Source organism: Pipistrellus hanaki, assembly GCF_964339955.1.
Source record: "Pipistrellus hanaki genome assembly, chromosome: 8".
Classification (NCBI taxonomy): Eukaryota; Metazoa; Chordata; class Mammalia; order Chiroptera; family Vespertilionidae; genus Pipistrellus; species Pipistrellus hanaki.
In genome coordinates, this window is record NC_140510.1 from 77,572,276 (window position 1) to 77,590,870 (window position 18,595).

Consider the following 18,595-nt stretch of genomic DNA (forward strand, 5'->3'; position numbering starts at 1 on the left):
TCGCAGTGGTATTTACAAGATGCTGCATAGAGAGTTGCCAAATAGTGTCTCACTGGTAATGCTTTTTTGAAAGCTTGGTATATATTTAGTAATTAGTAACGTAGAAAATCCTTTAATACTTCTAACACCCACACAGGATTAGAACCTGCCAAACTAGTATAAGTACATAATTAGACAGTAACACTTTTTTGTGATGATAAAAATCAGGGATTGGATGTTACCTCAAGTCTCCTTTGAGGTCCGGAAAATATGGTGCTCCATGTTTACATATACAGGGAGCTAAAGCAGTTTCCTTCGGACAGAACCTTGCCTTAATTGAGACAGGTAACAATGGCCTTTATACTGAGAGAGCATCAACCTTCAGTTTCCAATGCCAGTGAAATCTAAACCAGAACTTGGGAATGTCTTCTGGGGGAAAAATGAATATTTTTAGGAGTATCTGGAAAATACAGTTTTTCTTAGAAAGGTCAAGTAAATATGACAGCGTTTGCTATGCATTTCTAATAATCACTTGATTTAAGATAGCCTTTGGTGTGATACAAAGTGCTAAGTAACCAGTTTGATGGACTTTGCAGTTACCTGTGACTGTTTTTAGAATCATGTGAAGAGTCTAAAGTTTAGTTATTGAGTCATGACCCGGATTCTGAAAGTGCTGAGATGGGTGATACCATTGTCCTTGTAAGTTACCGAGTTGAATATGCAAATAGAATTTGACGTATTATATACAAGTTAAAATTTATATACAAGGTTGTTGTATGAGAACTGAAAAGCAACCCTTCATAATATATTAACAGGGTTATAATACCAAATTTAGACAACCAACATTGAAGATTTGTATTATGCTCTGAGGCTATTGAAGTACAGTATAATAAGCAGTGATCAGAATGACTATAAATCATCAATAAAAAGTCAAAGTACGTCCGGTATATTCTATTTAAGAAAATGAATAGGAAATTTCTGGTTAACCATGTGACTTCAACGCTTGTGTTTATTCCCTTCTATAACTCACTCAAATAGCAGTTAAGAAATAAAAAGGGCAAGCAGATGAGAGATGTCCATAAAATTGTACGAGAGAGAAAATGGATGAGGAGTAATTGTCTGAGGTTTGAGCTTTTCCTGCTCTCCCAAGTTCTTCTGGGCAAACCCAGAAGCCAGCCAGCTCATGTCTCTTCACCCAGAAAGGCTCAGGAATTACAGAAAGGTTGCTTAAAAGTCTGCCTGGAAGAGAGAGAGAGAGGGGGGGGGGGAGGAGAGAATAAAAATAAAAATAAAGACTGCCTGATTTAAATAGTCTGGAGTCTGTTTAAATCCCTGACCTACTTCATACCTGTTACAGCCAGGTAGCCATATCTTCTGTACTCTGGCAGAAGTCAATTTTTAGAGAAATATGGAAAGGGGGCAATTATCAGAGAAACAGAAGTCTCCTGGAACTGAAGTGCATGCATTTTCTTTTTTCTTTTTTTTTAAATTAAGGTATTACATGTATACATATCTTACCATTGCCCCCCACCACTTCCATACATGTGCATGCATTTTCTTGATTAAAAGGTATAACAGAGTGCCCAGCACATAATAAGCAAAGACCCACACCAATGCTTGTCATGAGATTTTATGAATATGGGGTTAAATAAAATTTCTTAAAGTCTTCATGAAAAGGGAAAATAGATACAATCAAAAATGTCTATCATTAAAATTACATCCAGCTCACAACAGGAACTTAGAAGCTGTGAGACTATGCAAAAATGCCAAGAGAAATTATTCTCTGATCTTGAATTCTCTACCCACCCAAATGATCACTCAAGTTTAAAGATAGAAAAAGAAATTTTCAGTTGTGCAAGTTCTCACCAACTTTATCTCCCAGGAACACTTTTTCAAGAGAGTACCAGAGAATGTGTGCCTCCAGAAAAGGGGAGGTTGAGATAATGGATGGAGAAGACATGGGGTGTAGGAATCAATATAGCAGGGGTGGGCGAAGGCAGTTCCCAGGGTGATGCTGCAGAGAAGTCCTGGCCGGCAGGTAGGTATCAGGCCTAGTAGGAGGTCAAAGGGTAACCGTAAGGGTGTCTCCAGGAACAAAGTGGATGTGATAAATTACTACCTGATATGTTTGAAGATAGGAGGAGAGTTGTAGATAATATTTTAGAGAGTGGAGCTATTAAATACATGGGAAAACCAGCAAACAAGAAAACAAAATATTCTTGAAAAAATTTAAAATGGAGCAAAAAGAATATGTAATCACAGTAGCACAACTATGTACAATTTTTGCATAGTTGCAATAGAAACACTGAACATCAGTTTAACCCAAAACTGGTGATGCGTATTGGAATGTATTGAGAGCAAGAGGGTTAAGATTCCGTATTAGGGAGATATTTCTAAAGTGAAATCAGGACATGGGAGTAAAAATGGTCCATTCAGAAATACATAGGTAAACAGCAGAAGAAGCAGTTAAAAATGATTGTTGTGGAGGTGGGGAGAGAGGGCGGAAGGAAATAGCTATAGTGAAAAAAAAAATAGGCCGTATAGTTACTATTTGATTTTGAAAAGGAATTTTTATATTTCCAAAATTTTTTTAAAAACTAATTTTTAATAGTAGGAAAGGAATTGGTAACATTTTATGTAAATTTCCATAATAAATTATTACAAATAACACCAGTGGGATCCTCAGTTAGGTAGAGGACCTTATTCCAAACAGTTTCCGTTAAGTATCTACTCCCTTCCATGCTTAAGAAAGGTATATAAGTTGTATTAGTGGCATTGGTCTCTTATTCCCATTAAGGCTTTTCTTCTTCATTAAATTTTATAGGCACATGCTTGTCATAGGAAAGTTGAAAAATTGCCTGGCGCTCTTTGAGATTTCATGTTAACCAGGAGGAGGCTTTAAGACCACCCTCACAGTTGTTTTTGCTTTATAGACGTGTCCCAAAGACTAAATCGTGCTGCAGAAAGCGTAATTTCCCAAACCTTCTGCATTGTAGGGTGGAGAGCACTGTTACTACCATGGAAGCATCCGAGGTGTCAAGGACTCCAGGGCAGCTCTGTCGACCTGCAATGGACTTCAGTACGTGGGGCTCTCATTGGGAGAATGGGCTTGCTGCCATCCATTCATCCTTTCTACCGTTTCTTTCATTGATATGTCTTGTAGTGACTCTTCTGCACCAGTCCCAGGTTGGGGACTGGATACAGAATGATGAACAAGGAAAACATAGTCTCTGTTTTCCTAACACTTAAAGATTCCTAGATTAAACAAAAGATTACACAGGTTGGTATTTAATTTGCCTTTTTGGTAGGTACTGTGAAGGGGAAGGGCAGGGACTTATAGAGGGACCTAACAGATCCAGGAATGTTTCCCAGAGGTGGATGCTGGAGGACATATCAGCCGGATCAGACCTCAGGATAATTAGGCATTAGCCAGGTGAGGGGGCTGTGAAGAGAGGAGCTCATGCATTGGCTCTGAGGCAGGCTTTAAAAAACACCTGTAGCTGCCTTTAGACCCGAACACAAAACACGCCATGGAAAGATCTGTTTGTGCTCATGTAAAGAAAAAGGATCTTGAAATCCTGATCTCTGTACGTAATAAAAATTTCTGTATCTCCAAAAATTAAATGTGATTTTCAGCACAGAGGCATTCTGCTTAATGGAAATCCACAATTTGCAAGCGTAAAGATCCTTCATTTGCCTCTTCCAAATCAGATGGTTTTAGATTATTGTTACACATGAAGAACCTGACTATTTTCTTACCGATGGTATTGGATTTGCATAACAAGAAATTTGGACTAGTCGTGCGTTATTCTGGAGAAATAACTCGCGATCCTGGAACTGCATGAACAGTCCAATCCCAGATTAACCTTCTAATCTGTCCATTTAATTAAAAAATTAATTATATCATGCATAATTTGTCTGCTCTTGGTGTATACTTTTCACACCCTGTGTATCCTAGATGCCGTCTAGTGTAGGGTGGGGACCACCATGGGATTCTGTACAAATACGTAGTTTAGGTTTGAGGCAGTATAAAGGTATTTATTTAGATATACTCTTCTTTTTAAAGATGCAATATGCAGCTCTCCTGCTATTTCTTGCTGTTTGCTGTAATTGTTAATTTTCTCCTTGTGTGGTTTCTTGCGCTGCAGTGGTATGTTTGAAGATGATACCTTTGTGTATATGATTGAACCACTGGAGCTGACTCATGATGAGGTAAGGCTGGCTGTGACATCAATTTCCTTGTGATGTTTTCTTCTTTCAGCATCTTTGCCTTTGAGCAATAAAGAGAACATAATGTAGATTTCAATGTGCATTTATATGTAGTACCTTTTTCAAACTTGGGGGGTAGGGGAGTGAAAGAGAGAGAGAGAGAGAAAGAGAGAGAGAGAGAGAGAGAGAGAGAGAGAGAGAAGGAGAGGGGAGGGGAGGGGAGGGGAGAGGAGAGAGGAGAGGAGAGAGGAGAGAGAAACATTTCTGTGACACATGCCCGACTGCGATTGAACCCATAATCTAGGTATATGCCTTCACTGGTAATCAAACCCACCACCTTTCAGTGTATGGGACGACCCTCCAACCAACTGAGCCACACTGGCCATGGCTAAACTAGCTTTTATTCTCATTCCTTCTTTATATAATTGTACAGCTATTAAGCATGTACGTAACTTTTGTGAGTCTGAGAATCTTCAGTGGGGAAATTCGTGGGCCGAACTATGATTATATTATTTAATATTTAGGTTTCTTTAGAGGTAGGGGAGAAAATAATGTTTAGAGTCATTCACAGGCCATCAACTAGACAAAAAAATCATGAAGACATTATGCTAAGTAAAATAAATCAGGCAAAGAGAAGTACTGTATAATGTCACTTATCTGTAGGGGCTCTAAAAAAACCACCAAAACAACTTACAGAAATAGAAAACAGATTAGTGGTTACCAGAGGCCAGTGGGGAAATGGGTAAAGATGGTCAAAAGGTACATTCTTCCAGTTATAAGATTATTAAGTTCTGGGAGTGTAATATACACCATGGTGACTATAGTTAACAATACTGTATTGTATATTGGACAGTTGCTAAGACAGTCGATCTTAGTTCTCATCACAAGAAAACATTTTGTATCATGTGAGGCGATGGCTGTTCACTAGACTTATTGTGAAGGTCATTTTGCATTATTATATACATACATCAAATCGTTATGCTCTACCCCTTAAACTTATACCATATTGTATGTCAATGATATCTCAATACAATCTAATAGTGATGCTCACTAAGAGTATGTAGCTAAGTTTAAAATCTGATATATGTTCATCAGATACTGTCATGAGAGTTACTACATGCTGGGTACTGTTTTAGGTGCTGGGGATAAAATGATGAACGAAATGGATATAGATCCTGGGCCTAATGGATCTTATAGTCTTCAGGGGCAGACAGGAATAACCAGGCTGGGTGTTACATATGGTATATTAGACAGTGATACATGCTAAGGGTTAAAAATGAAACCGAATGGAGTTAGACCTTCACTGTAACTATCCAGGGAAGAGCACAGTGGGATAGTAGTTTTGAATGAAGACCTTTAAGACATTAGGGAGTTGGAAGAAAATTTCAGGAGAAGAGCCAATCAAAGGCCCTGAGCAGGACTATTCCCAGTGTGTTGTAGGAAGTTAAAGGAACCCAAGTTGGAGAGGAGTTGAAAGTGGGGAGGGGGATGGTAGCTTTGAAGGCACTGAGAAGTAACAGTAGGGAAGCTATGTCAGTGAAAAGCACTGCTACTGGGAACATATTGTGAGAGTGATAGGATCAGAATATTGCAATCATTTGATGGGGAGCAGAAAATTATTTTGATCTTTAGAGATTTCAAATGTAGAAAAAATAAATTTTGAAACAGGTATCCCGGCTGGTATGGCTTAGTGGTTGAGCATTGACCTATGAACTAGAGGAGGTCACAGCTCAATTCCCTGTCAGGGAACATGCCTGGGTTGTGGGCTGGATCCCCAGTAGGGGGTGTGCAGGAGACAGCTGATCAATGATTCTCATCATTGATGTTTCTATCTCTCCCTCTCCTTACCTCCCCAAAATCAATAAAAATATATTTTAAAAAAGAAACCGGTAATAGTCATGTATGTTGATAATAACATTTTATTTCTTTGTTGTGGCAATGAATGAATATGGGAAGTTTCAAAATTGAGACAGAAAAGTCACTAAATTTTAAATGGTAAATGTGTGAATAATCCTAAATAATTTTTCAACTGGTAACTATAAAAACAGATAATGAGACAACACCACCTAGATAAACACATTTTGATTAAGTAAAATGTTTGTCCTGTACTACAGTGGTAGGTAGAAAACCTGTATATAGCAAAATAATTTGATGAGTTCAGTGAAAAATTAACTCTGATTTCTGGCATTAATTAATACCCTCTTACCCCCCAAAAAACAAAATAAAGTAAAACCTACAGAACAAAACCAAAAAATAACTCCCTGCCCTAACCAGTGTGGCTCGGTTAGCTGGAGAGTCATCCCATGTACTGAAAGATGGTGATGGTGGGGGCGGGATGTTCAGTTCCCATCAGGGCACATACCCAAGTTGTGGATTCGATCCCCTCCTGGGCCACTTGCAGAAGGCAATGCATTGATATCCCTCTCCCTCCCCCTCCCCTCCCCCCTCCTCCTCCCCTCCCCCCTCCTCCTCCCCTTCTCCCTCTCCCTCCTCCTCCCCTCCCTCCTCCCCCTCCCCTCCCCCCTCCTCCTCCCTTTCTCCATCTCCCTCTCCCTCTCCCTCTCCCTCTCCCTCTCCCTCTCCCTCTCCCTCTCCCTCTCCCTCTCCCTCTCTTTCAAATTTATTACAACAGCAACCCCCTAAGCCTTAGTAGAGTTTTGTGTGTTTTTTTAAAGCCTTGAGATTATTTTTTAAGACATTCCTAATAGGGCAATTTTGTAGATTTGATGACTTAACAAATGTATGTCATTGTATCTACCAAACTATTAAGGAGATTTATAAATATAAGCAGCTGCTATCCTAATAGTTATAGCATTGACTTTGCATCGTTATGTCCATAACTCTATCCTTCTAGGATTGCTTGTTACACGCTCAGAGCTATTTCCTTTTTGCCTCCTTTCTTACTGCCTACCTTGTCCTCCAATTTTCATTTTTACTTTTTTCGGTTACACTTGACATTCAGTTTTCTATTAGTTTCAGGTGCATCATGGTGAGACTTACATAACTCAGGAAGTGTCCTCCTGATACACTTAGTGCCCGCCTGGCACCGTACATAGTTATTACAGCATTAGTGATTATATTCCATGTGCTGCACTTTACATCCCCATGACTATTCTGTAACTACCAGTTTGTACTTCTCAATCCCTTTCCCTTTTCCACCCACCTCCTAACGCCCCTCCCATCTGGCAGCCATCAGTCTGTTCTCTGTATCTAGGAGTCTGTTTTCCATTTTGTTTGTTCACTTATTTTTGTGTGTGTGTGTGTAGTTTCCACATATAAGTGAAATCATATGGTAGTTGTCTTTCTCTGTTTTACTTCTATCACTTCATGTAGCAATTTGTCCTTATCTTCACCACCAGGGGAGGGAAAGCACTTGAAACTTTAAATTAGTTTTAAAATTGTGTTGCTAAACTAGTTGTGTCATTACTCTAGGCATTTTTTCACCTCTTCCAGGAATTAAGAGTTTACTATACTCAATTTTAATTTTTTTTGATATTTTGTTTATTATTATTAATTTTAGTATGCCTTATAATAACTCAAATAATAAGGATAGGATGCTTCTAATGAGAATTTGTTATCTGCTAAACAGTGAATGGATACTAAAACTCTTAATTATTATAAGCCTTTTGTGTAATCTATTAAGAAAGCTTTTTCAAAAACCAATTTTCTGATTATAAGACTGATATAGGAAATTCAGAAAAGCAAAAATAAGCAAAAACTTTACAAAACACTAATTACATATCATCCTATCCCCCAGAAATAACTTCTCTTCGCTTTTCAGAGAATTTCTTTCACTTTTCCAAGATATATCCCCACATACTTAAAAATAAATTGGATCATTATTTGTAATATAATTTTAATTCAATAACGTATCTCTCTGAGCTTCCATATTTTTATTTGTAAAATGGGGATGAAATATGCACTGTATGGAGTTCTTGTGAGAATTAAATTGCGTAATGTGTTCATTAACAGTGCCTGGCACATACAATGCACCCAGTAATGGGAGCTAATAGTAGTAATAGTCATGGAAATAAGTCATTTCTAGAAGTGTAATTTCTAGGGGAAAGGATATTAATGTTTTCAAGGCTGTTGATAGAATTGCTAAATTTCTTTTTGAACTATGCTTCCAATTTTCTCCTACCAGCAGTGTAGAAGAGTACTTTTCGCCTTGTAGCTATAATTAACTTTGGTTATCATAATCTTTAAACCTTTGCCAACTTGAAGGCACAAATTTGTATATCTTTAAACTTTTTTTTTTCGTTTTGATGAAATATTAAAGAATTCATCATTTTTTCATAAATGCACTGGCTATTTGTGTTTCTTTCTTAGGAATATCCTATTCATGTCTTTGGAGAAAGCTCAGACTTAAGAGTAGCTAATAAGACTATTGCTTTTATCTAAGCTGGAACAGTTGGATGATACTCTATTTGAAGTTTCAATACAACATATATTTTTCAGTCTCTAAGTGAAAATACACTGAGTGGCCAGATTATTATGATCTCTGAATGCATAATAATCTGGCCACTCAGTGTGTGTGTGTGTGTGCGTGTGTGTGTGTGTGTGTGTGTGTTTGTGTGTGTATGTGTATATATATATATATATATATATATATATATATATATATATATACACATATACATGTACATATACACATATACACATACACACACACACACACACACACACACACATATATATATATATATATATATTTCAGAGGCCCTGTGCATTAATTCATGCATGAGTGGGGTCTGGCCAGCCTGGCCAGGGAGAGGAGACATGGACGGTTGGCCGGCCTGCTGGTTGAGGGGACAATTTGCATATTAGCCTTTTATTATATAGGATATACACTGAGTGGCCAGATTATGCATTCAGAGATCATAATAATCTGGTCACTGTGTGTGTGTGTGTGTGTGTGTGTGTGTGTGTAAATATATATATTTGATTTTAGAGAGAAAGGGAGAGAAACAAAAGTGGTGAGAGAGAATCATCAATTAGCTGCCTCCTGCACATCCTACACTAGGGATCAAAGCCTACAACCTGGAATCAAACCCAGGGGCCCTGATTGGGAATCAAACCATGACATCCTGGTTTATGGGTTGACGCTCAACCACGGAGCCATGTTGACCGGGCTATACTTTTAATTCTTGATAGCTAAAACATTAGCGATTGTAGGAATGCTATTAAGGAAAATTCTAATACTATTCTGTAGAGGTATAATCACATCCTGCTTTTCAATTGTCTGCAATTGTTTTTGTTTCAGAAAAGCACAGGACGACCACATATAATCCAGAAAACCTTGGCGGGACAATTTCCTAAGCAAATGAAGAACCTCAGTAAGTTTTAATCCAAGTAGCCATTCTATTTTGCCTGATAGGAGCTGTGACTTGGTGGAGCTAGGTAGACAGGCAGGCTTGCTGGGAAGCAGAGCTGACTTGAGATCCAGAGTGAACAGTGTGGTGGGCTGTGGGGTGAATGGTGGCTTTCATGTGTTGAGATGTGGATAGTTTTCCACGGAGAGACTGAAAAATGAAGCCGGGAATATGGCTGTGTTAGGAACCAGAGAGTAAGGCCAAATTTAGGAGTGATTTACAGTGAGGCTCATACTTAAATATCCTTGGCAGTTTACTGCTCTTCAGCCAACTTGCATTGTCTCTCTTTTATGTCTCTTTCTGAGGGATCTTAAGCATGCTGATTTGCAAAAGCTTCTTTTGGATTATTGTAGTGCGTGATGTTACCACTTCTGTATACTGATGCCAATAGTCTTTAATAATTTATGCAAAAGCTTATGGCATACATTATTATTTTTTTATTTAATCCTTACCCAAGGATATGTTTCTTAATTGATTAGAGTGAAAGTGAGATAGAAACAGAGAGTGAGAGTGAGAGAGAGAGAGAGAGAGAGAGAGAGAACCATCAATGTGAGAGAAAAAGTTCAATGCATTGCTTCCAGTATGCTCCTTGACTGGGAATCGAACTCTCAACTTTTTGGTGTACGGGACAGTGCTCCAACCAACTGAGCCACCCAGCAAGGGCATGGCATACATTATTTTTAATTCTAAAATGAACTATATACTTAATATATACTAAACTGTAGAATGCTCTTAAATTTTCAGAAATTGAGGTCAGGTAGTTGTAAGTCAAATATGCATATTCTAATGAGTCTTGAAAAGCTCATTATGTTATTGATGATATTTGGAAGAAAATTATGTTTGAATTATATTATGATTTATTAATTACAAATTGAAGTTTATTTGTGACTGTGAGACTATGATGTGTTTATTGATTGGTATGCATTTTCCACCTTCGTTTTGATTTTAGATGAAGTATGCTCTCCAGGCTGCTCTGCCTTCGTAGAATATTTGAAAAACATACTCTCATTCAAGTACAGTCGAGCATAATTTCTGATATTCCTTTTTTTTTTTACTCAGGTGTGGAAAACAGTGATCAGTGGCCCTTTCTATCTGAATTACAGTGGTTGAAAAGGAGAAGGAAGAGAGCAGTGAATGTGAGTGTGGCATTAAGCCACAGGGGGCCATTTCACTCCGTAAATTGTTGCCTGTCATCATACAGTATTTAAGTGTACCTAAAACACTTTGAATTGGGCAACTTCATCTGACACACAAAAACAGCAAGCCCAAACCCTCCCAAACCTTGAGTTTTATAGGCATATTGCTTTTTATTCATCTTTCCCTATTTACAGTAATAAACTGATTCCGGTGTTCTCTGAGCCCTAGTGGTCACATAAGGAATATGTTATTTTAGCTCTGTTTTTAAATGAAAATCGCAGTGTCTATTTTTCTATTGAAAATATAGCTGACTTTTAAAATATGTTTTGTATAGCATCATATAAAACATTTTTGTTAATAAGAGATATAGGGGAAGGAGTTAGGTTTTTAAGTGTTGGCTAATAATGATTATTTTTATTTCTTTCAAATTAAAAACTCTGTTATACCGAACTTTAAAGCTGGATGTGTTTTTCTGAACAGAATGAATCTACTTGACCATTAGCATTATGATAGTTATTAAATAAGAATCATGTAATTATATAATCAACAATTGTCTTTTGGCTCCCATGTATTGATACTTGTATAGGGGCTTTGTAACTGAAATTATATTCTTAGTCTTTTTCATAATAGATTAGAAGGCTGTAATGATCAGGACTGTCTAGTAATTACATGGTGAATGCTATGTAACCAAGAATTAATTCCACAGCATATAGATTGCATGGTAATTTAATAGATAATTTAATAAGTAATTATCCTGGAAATTGTACATTTTAGATAAAGTTTTGGTGAATGTGTTTTTGTGTGTGAAAAAATTAGATCTCCAGCTATCAAAAACCTAGTTGTAGGTGGAATCATCCTCTTTTTTATGATCCTATCTTTGTATTATGGTGATTATGGATACATGTTTATGTTTTTTTTCTTTTTATTCATAATAGAGATATGTTTTTCTTACTCTTAAAAATGTCGTTGGTAATAATAAGTTTTACATAGGTTAATGACATTTCTCTAAAGTCCACCCCTACCAAATGTAAAATGATCAGTGACCTTGTAGTTTTCTACTAGAAAAAAGAAATAGAAGTCCAAAATAATGGCTGACATATTTAGCTCTTGCTCTTAATGGATTATCTAGTAATAATAAAAATCTGGAAGAATTTAGAATATTGTAATTATTAGCATTTGTTCCTATGAGAAGTTGTGTGTTTAAGAATTAGTACATTACTAGAGGCTCAGTGCACAAAATTCATGCACTGGGCAGGAGGGTCTCTCAGCCCAGCCTGCACCCTCTTCAATCTGGGAACCCTTGGGACATGTCTGACTGCTGGTTTAGGCCCATCCCTCTCATAATCTGGGACTGCTGGCTCCCAACCACTCCCCTGCCTGCCAGCCTGATCACCCCTTAACCACTCCCCTGCCAACCTTATCAATGCCTAACTGCTCCCCTGCAAGTCCTATTGCCCCCAACTGCTCTCCCCTTCCAACCTGGTCACCCCCAACTACCCTCTTCTGCTGACCTCCCTAATTGCCCTCCCCTGCAGACCCAGTCGCCCCCAACTGCCTTCCCCTGCTGACTTGATCACCCTCAACTACCCTCTCCTGCTGGCCATCTTTGACCACATGGGGGTGGCTATCTTGTGCGAGGGTATGAGGGTCAATTTGCATATTACCTCTTCATTATATAGGATTATTAGAATCTCACTCCACTGAGTTAAGTTTTCTGTTTTACTACATTGGTAACTTTTCTCGATGAGCTCTACTATTCTTGTTACATAGGTTTTCCTTGAAATTTTAATAGATGTGAATTTTTGTTACATCTTAATTGATATTATTTGCTTTTACAGAACTATACTGTACATTTTTCTCTAGGGTATTTTTACATATAGAAATCATATAAAAACAACATGGGGTTCTATACTCTGTCTTAATGAGTACTTTAATGATACTTAGATATTGTTCTTTTCTGACTATTTGAATGTTCACTCACAGCTTATGATCACTTTTTTTTTTCTTCTATTTTTCTGAGCAAGATTCTTCAAGGGTGTTTATAAAATAGGCAGCAAAGAGTTCTACTGAAATTCATAGTCAACCTACAACTAAGCAATCCTCAGAGAAGGTGCTATTAGCTCTGACCATACGTTTTTATTTTCTACAGCCATCTCGTGGTGTGTTTGAAGAAATGAAATATTTGGAACTTATGATTGTTAATGATCACAAAACGGTAAGAGTATAGAACCAATGGGTTTTGAACCCAACAGCTTCTTTGAGAAAAGAGTACACTTCATTTTATATTCAATTATTATTTGTGACTTTTTAAAAGCAAGATACTTAGATGCTTCATTTTTTGGAAATATCAAATGACTTCCTTTATTGTATGGTGTTTTGGAACACTGGGTTTTATAGAAATTTCAGAACTCTCAACTTCCTCTGTTTAATAATGATTGTAATTGATGGATTTAACTGTGTGGCATTTCTTACTTATCTTCATTTAAAATTCTTATTCTCTACTTTATGTATTTAGTCACTGCTTTCTAATTTTATTCCATTTCTTTGTTCTGATAGCATGTTATTTTTCCTTACTAATTATTTTTTATAGCAGATATAATTATAGGAAATAAGCATATGTAATAAAGATATACCCAAAGAGACTATCTTTAACTGATTATTTAAATACTAGAAAGATGAAGGTCAAAGTAAAATGTGAAACAATGTGGTTTTAAGTAACACTTAAAAGATATATGAAAAAAGATATATATAAAAATAGTTATTACTCTCCATTGGCTTCTCGCAAAGATAAAGTAGAGACTTTCTTAACCATATTCTATTCTCCATTTCTCTCTCTCTTATCTTCACACAAGAATATGTTTTTCATTGATTCTAGAGAGAAAGAAGTAGAGAGAGAGAAACATCGATGTGAGAGAGAAACACGGGTCAGTTGCCTGCCATACTCTCCCCAAACAAGATCAAACCTGAAGCCTGGATATGTGCCCTGACTGGGATTCCAATCTGAGACCCAGTAGTATGGGATGATGCTCTAACCAACTAAGCCACTGAACAGGGCTTAACCATTTCTCTTATAAAATATCTTGGCTGAAGCTTAGAGCATTAATCACTAGGCTATTTGTTAGTATACCCAATAATTTTGGCATGTTGGTAAATGTTTTAACACCTGGCTCTTTGAGGGGGAAAAAAAAGCTTGATTTAACAAACTGAACTAGAATAATTTACATCTGCTTTTCAATATCTGGAGATTTGCTATTGGGTTTTGGAATAATGATCCCACTAAGAGTACTCATCTTATAATCTTTGTGCTAAATGAGGCAGCACAGTTATGTTGATACATGTCACCCTTAGGTTGAAAATCAAGCTCTAATATTTTTAGAAAACAAACTTCTTAAGGATTGTATGTGTTTATGAAGAAAAGGCAAATGTGGCACTTTAAATGTGAATTATTTTCAGTCATCAGAACATGTTAAAGTAACTTTTATGATAAATGGAGATTGAACACTTTTCTTAGTATACAAAATTAGTTCTCATTCATGCAAGGAAATAGAAATATTGCACTACATTTATATTCAAGGTTACTTTTTTAATGCAGAGTAACCTAATATTGGCTTCCTGGGGAAAAAAAGCCCATATCTTATTTTGAACAAGCATTATATCAGTGGATTTTATTAGACAAAAAAAAAAAAAAATCCCTCAATTTTGTAGAAGCATCTTAGTAGCTGGCTGGCGGAACCTAATTTGTGAGCCAATTATAGCCTTGATAAGGGTCGGCAAACATTTCTTTGAGCCAGTAATCGAAACATAAATATTAAAAACCATATTCTAATTGAAAAATGGTTGAAATAACTTTAAAGTGCATGAAAAATGTTTTGCTTACACTTATTGCTCTATTCTTATGTGTATGTCAGTAAGTGAAAATGTAATAGCTAAAATATTTTTCAATTTAAACCTCATTTTTTTTAATTTAAAAGCTATTATGTTATTTATTTTATTTTAAAATTACAGTTTATATTCAATATTATTCCATATTAGTTTTAGAAGTAAAACGTAGTGGAAAACTACTATATTTTGTAGGTACCTAATAAATTGAGAGTTCTTATTAATAATCATGATTTATTAGGAATATGCATAAACTCCTTTATAAGAATTGTTGACTGAACAAGTTTACTTCCTATCTCAATCCAGACTAATTAGCCATTGAATTCCAGTTGTGTGATTGTGGCTTATCCTCTCAGAGCCTTACTTTCCATATTTATAAAACGGGGATAATAAAACCCACCTCATAGAGTGGTGAGGAACAAATATTTCTTGTAAGAGAAAGACTTATCATAGGTCCTAGTACATGGTATGTGGTTAATTAACTAGAAATTCAAGTGAACAAATCCTAATGCTCACCGTGTCCTTATCTTACTTGGCCACTCTCTCAGCAGCACTGGACACAATTGATTATTCCCTCCTGTTTGAAGCATTTTCTTCATCTCTCAGCTTCTGTGACACAACGGCTCTCCCACTTCACAGGCCGTTTCTTCTGAGTTTCTCACCTCTGACCTCTAGAATTATAAGAGTGCCCTACAGCTTGGCTTGGGGCTCTGTTTCCTTTCTATAACTCTCCCCCAAAATGACCACTTCCAGACTCAAGTCTTCAAATAATAATCATGACTTAAACTCATCACTCTTCATACCTCTTACCTTCCGAGTTCTATAGTTACATATTCAACTGCTTACTTGACATCTGTACTTTCATATTGAATAGGCATCTCACTTTAACATTTCTAAATCAGAACTCTTGGTTCCTGGGTCCTAAACTTCTTTTGTATTTTTATTGTTGATAGAATTATAGATATCTCCCATTTCCCTCCCATTTACCTCTTCCTCCCAACCCGTACTCACCTCTGCTCCCAGGTCTTTACTACCCTATTGCCCATGTCCATGGACTATGCATGTAAGTATATAAGTTCTTATAATTGAAGTCCTTGAGTTTAAAGTGAGGTTCTCCTAGTTTCTCTCATTATTTTAGATGGCACCACCATCCCCATAGCTATTCAAGTTCTAAGCCTAGGAGACATATTTTTATTCTCTTTTCTCACCTTTCATAGCCTCTATAGATGTTGCGGGGACATCCCCAATTTGGGGTGTGCAAGAGGCAGCTGATCAATGATTCTCTCTCATCGATGTTTCTAACTCTCTATCCCTCTCTCTTCCTCTCTGTAAAAAAAATCAATAAAATATATATTTTTAAAAAAGTATATGATTCAGTGGTATTTAGTACCTTTACTAAGTGGTGAGCCATTACCTCTATCTAATTCCAGACGTTTTCATCACCCCAAAGAGACTTTTGCCTTTACTTTTAAAGACAGGCAACACATACCACATGATCTTACTCAAATGTGGAATCTAATGAACAAAATAAACTGATGAACAAGATAGGCCCAGAGACATAAAGCATGGAACAGACTGATGAATCTCAGTGGGAGGAGGGGAAGGGGGGAGTGAGGTGGAAAGAGACCAACCAAAGAACTTGCATGCATATTTGCATAATCCATGGACACAGACAGTAGGGTAGTGGAGGCCTGGTTTGGGGAGGGAGGAGGGGTCTATAATGGGTCAATGGGGAAAAAAGGGGGACATATGTAATACTTTCAACAATAAAGAGTGTGTGTGTGTGTGTGTGTGTGTGTGTGTGTGTGTGTGTTTTTAATAGGCAACTTAAAATGCTGAGCTACTTATAGCAACTTCTTTATGCTCCATTTGTTAAAAAAAAAAAACACGCACACAAACCTGTTAAAATGTCCTTCTATGTCTTCACATGGTGGAAGGGACTAGGGCACCTTCCTGGACCATCTTTTACAGAGACATTCACCTTATTCATGAGGACTCTATCCTCATGACCTAAGTACTTACAAAGGTTCCACCTCCTAATACAATCATTTGGGGGGTTTGAATTTCAACATATGAATTTTGGGGTAGATGCAAACATTCACACCAAAGCAAATGTTGTAAATATAAGGGTTGTATTTATAGACATATAAATTAAGGAATGCTACTAATAACAAACACAATACTAATTTATTGAACATTTACCATGAACTGGTTAGTGTGCTTAGTAGTATAAAAAATAAATGCCAGAAATATAAGCATTAAAATATATATTCTTTCTTTAAAAGTATAGTAAAAAATATAGAGTTAAAGAATGACATGGAGAGAGTCTAATACATTTATAATGTGAAAGTGGAAAAGGAGAAAAAAAAGTATATCATGGTTTTCCAATGTGGAAATGCTTTTAATCTTTATGAAAGGTGCATTATTTTAATAGTTATAATTGAAGCACAATTTTAAAACTTATGGTGCAAATTTGATTTGGTAGTTTGGGAATGTTCTTTTTGCTCAATAGAGAGCATGACCCCACTGTGTAGATTTTTGTTTTTAAATATCCTCTCTAAGACATTCTAAGCAAACTACTCCTTGCTAAAACTGTAGCCCTTCAGATATTGTTTCACAATTCTTCCATTAATTTATTTTTTTCTCAAATGCTATCTTCACAAGCTATCTTCACATTTCACTTTTACTTTATGTCTCTTCTTTGTTCTAATTTTCAGCAGTCAAAAGCAAAAGGCTTCATTTGGAGGAGGCATTCTTCTGAAAGAATAGATTAGAATGGATGACAGATACATTCCATATAATGGACAATATTTAAAGTGTTACCTAAGAAATTTTCTTGATCTGTGTATGGCCTTGAGTTTAAAGTGAGGAGGGTGTTCAATTAGGACTAAATTTATCATAATGTAAGCCCGTTATAAGCTGGGAAAGTCGTTTCATCGAAAATGAAAGGGTTGTATTTATAAGACATTAAGACTGAAATAACTTCCTTCTCAGGAGTAAAGCTTCTCACACGTATTTCTATCGGCCCTCTGTGTTACCTGGAATATCCTAGGTGTTATAGATCATCAGAGTTTTGCTGCCTAACACAGAAATTGAATAAGAACACCACCATATCCACTAAATTATGTATTTTTTATCCCCAATTTCTACTGCTGCTATGAGATTCCTGCTTTTATAGAATTTTTATATTGTATTTACCATTAAATTATGTTTGGTTCGTTTTGTTCATTGGATGCCACATGTAAATGAAATCATATCGTACTTGTCTTTCTCGGTCTGGCTTATTTCACTCAGCATAATGCTCTCCAGGTCCATCCATATTGTTCCAAAGAGCAGTGATGGCCTCATAGATAGAGAGCAGTCTGACCACTGTTGGAGGGGAAGGTGGCGCTGGGGAGGAGATGGAGGGATTAAGCAAAAGAGGGGGGGAAATTAGGAAAAGTCAGGACATGAGCAACAGTGTGGTGATTGCCAGGGGTAGGAGGTTGAGGAAAGTAGAGGAGGGTCTAGGGGGAATAAATGGTGATGGGTGGAAACTTGACTTGGGGTGGTGAACACACAATACAGTGTACAAATGATGTGTTATAGAATTGTACACATACAACCTGTATAATTATGCTAACCAGTATCACCCCAATCCTTTCAATAGAAAGAAAAACAAATTATGATTTGGCAGTGACTGGTGTGTCTTTTTTCCTCTCCAGTACAAGAAGTATCGCTCTTCTCATGCGCACACCAACAACTTTGCAAAGTCTGTGGTCAACCTCGTAGATTCTGTACGTATCCCCATTTTCTTGAACCTCTGTTTCCAAGGCGAAAGAAATGCTTTCTCTCTCTATGTGCGTACTTGTTCCTTTAGTTCTTGCTTGAGCAAAAGTAAAAATGCCATCCTTCAGTTCATCTGGCTGAGGGATTATGGAGTGGTCTGCTTTACAAAGAGTGGTGTTGTCAGAGTTTCAGGGGGACTGTTGAGTTATTCATGGAATTCCAAAAATCCATGAGAGTTGCTTCTAAGTGAT

At 36.8% G+C, this 18,595-nt stretch overlaps 1 protein-coding gene across 3 annotated transcripts in view; it reads left to right on the plus strand.

The window, feature by feature from the left end:
• Positions 1-18,595, plus strand: part of ADAM23 (ADAM metallopeptidase domain 23) — a 149,137-nt gene that overhangs the window by 78,419 nt on the left and 52,123 nt on the right. For all 3 annotated transcript variants that reach the window (XM_084892190.1, XM_084892189.1, XM_084892188.1), the window contains exons 5-10: positions 2,976-3,058; positions 4,128-4,191; positions 9,452-9,524; positions 10,620-10,696; positions 12,847-12,912; positions 18,281-18,352. In XM_084892190.1, the coding sequence (XP_084748316.1) occupies positions 2,976-3,058; positions 4,128-4,191; positions 9,452-9,524; positions 10,620-10,696; positions 12,847-12,912; positions 18,281-18,352 (435 nt within the window). The remainder of the gene's footprint in view (positions 1-2,975; positions 3,059-4,127; positions 4,192-9,451; positions 9,525-10,619; positions 10,697-12,846; positions 12,913-18,280; positions 18,353-18,595) is intronic.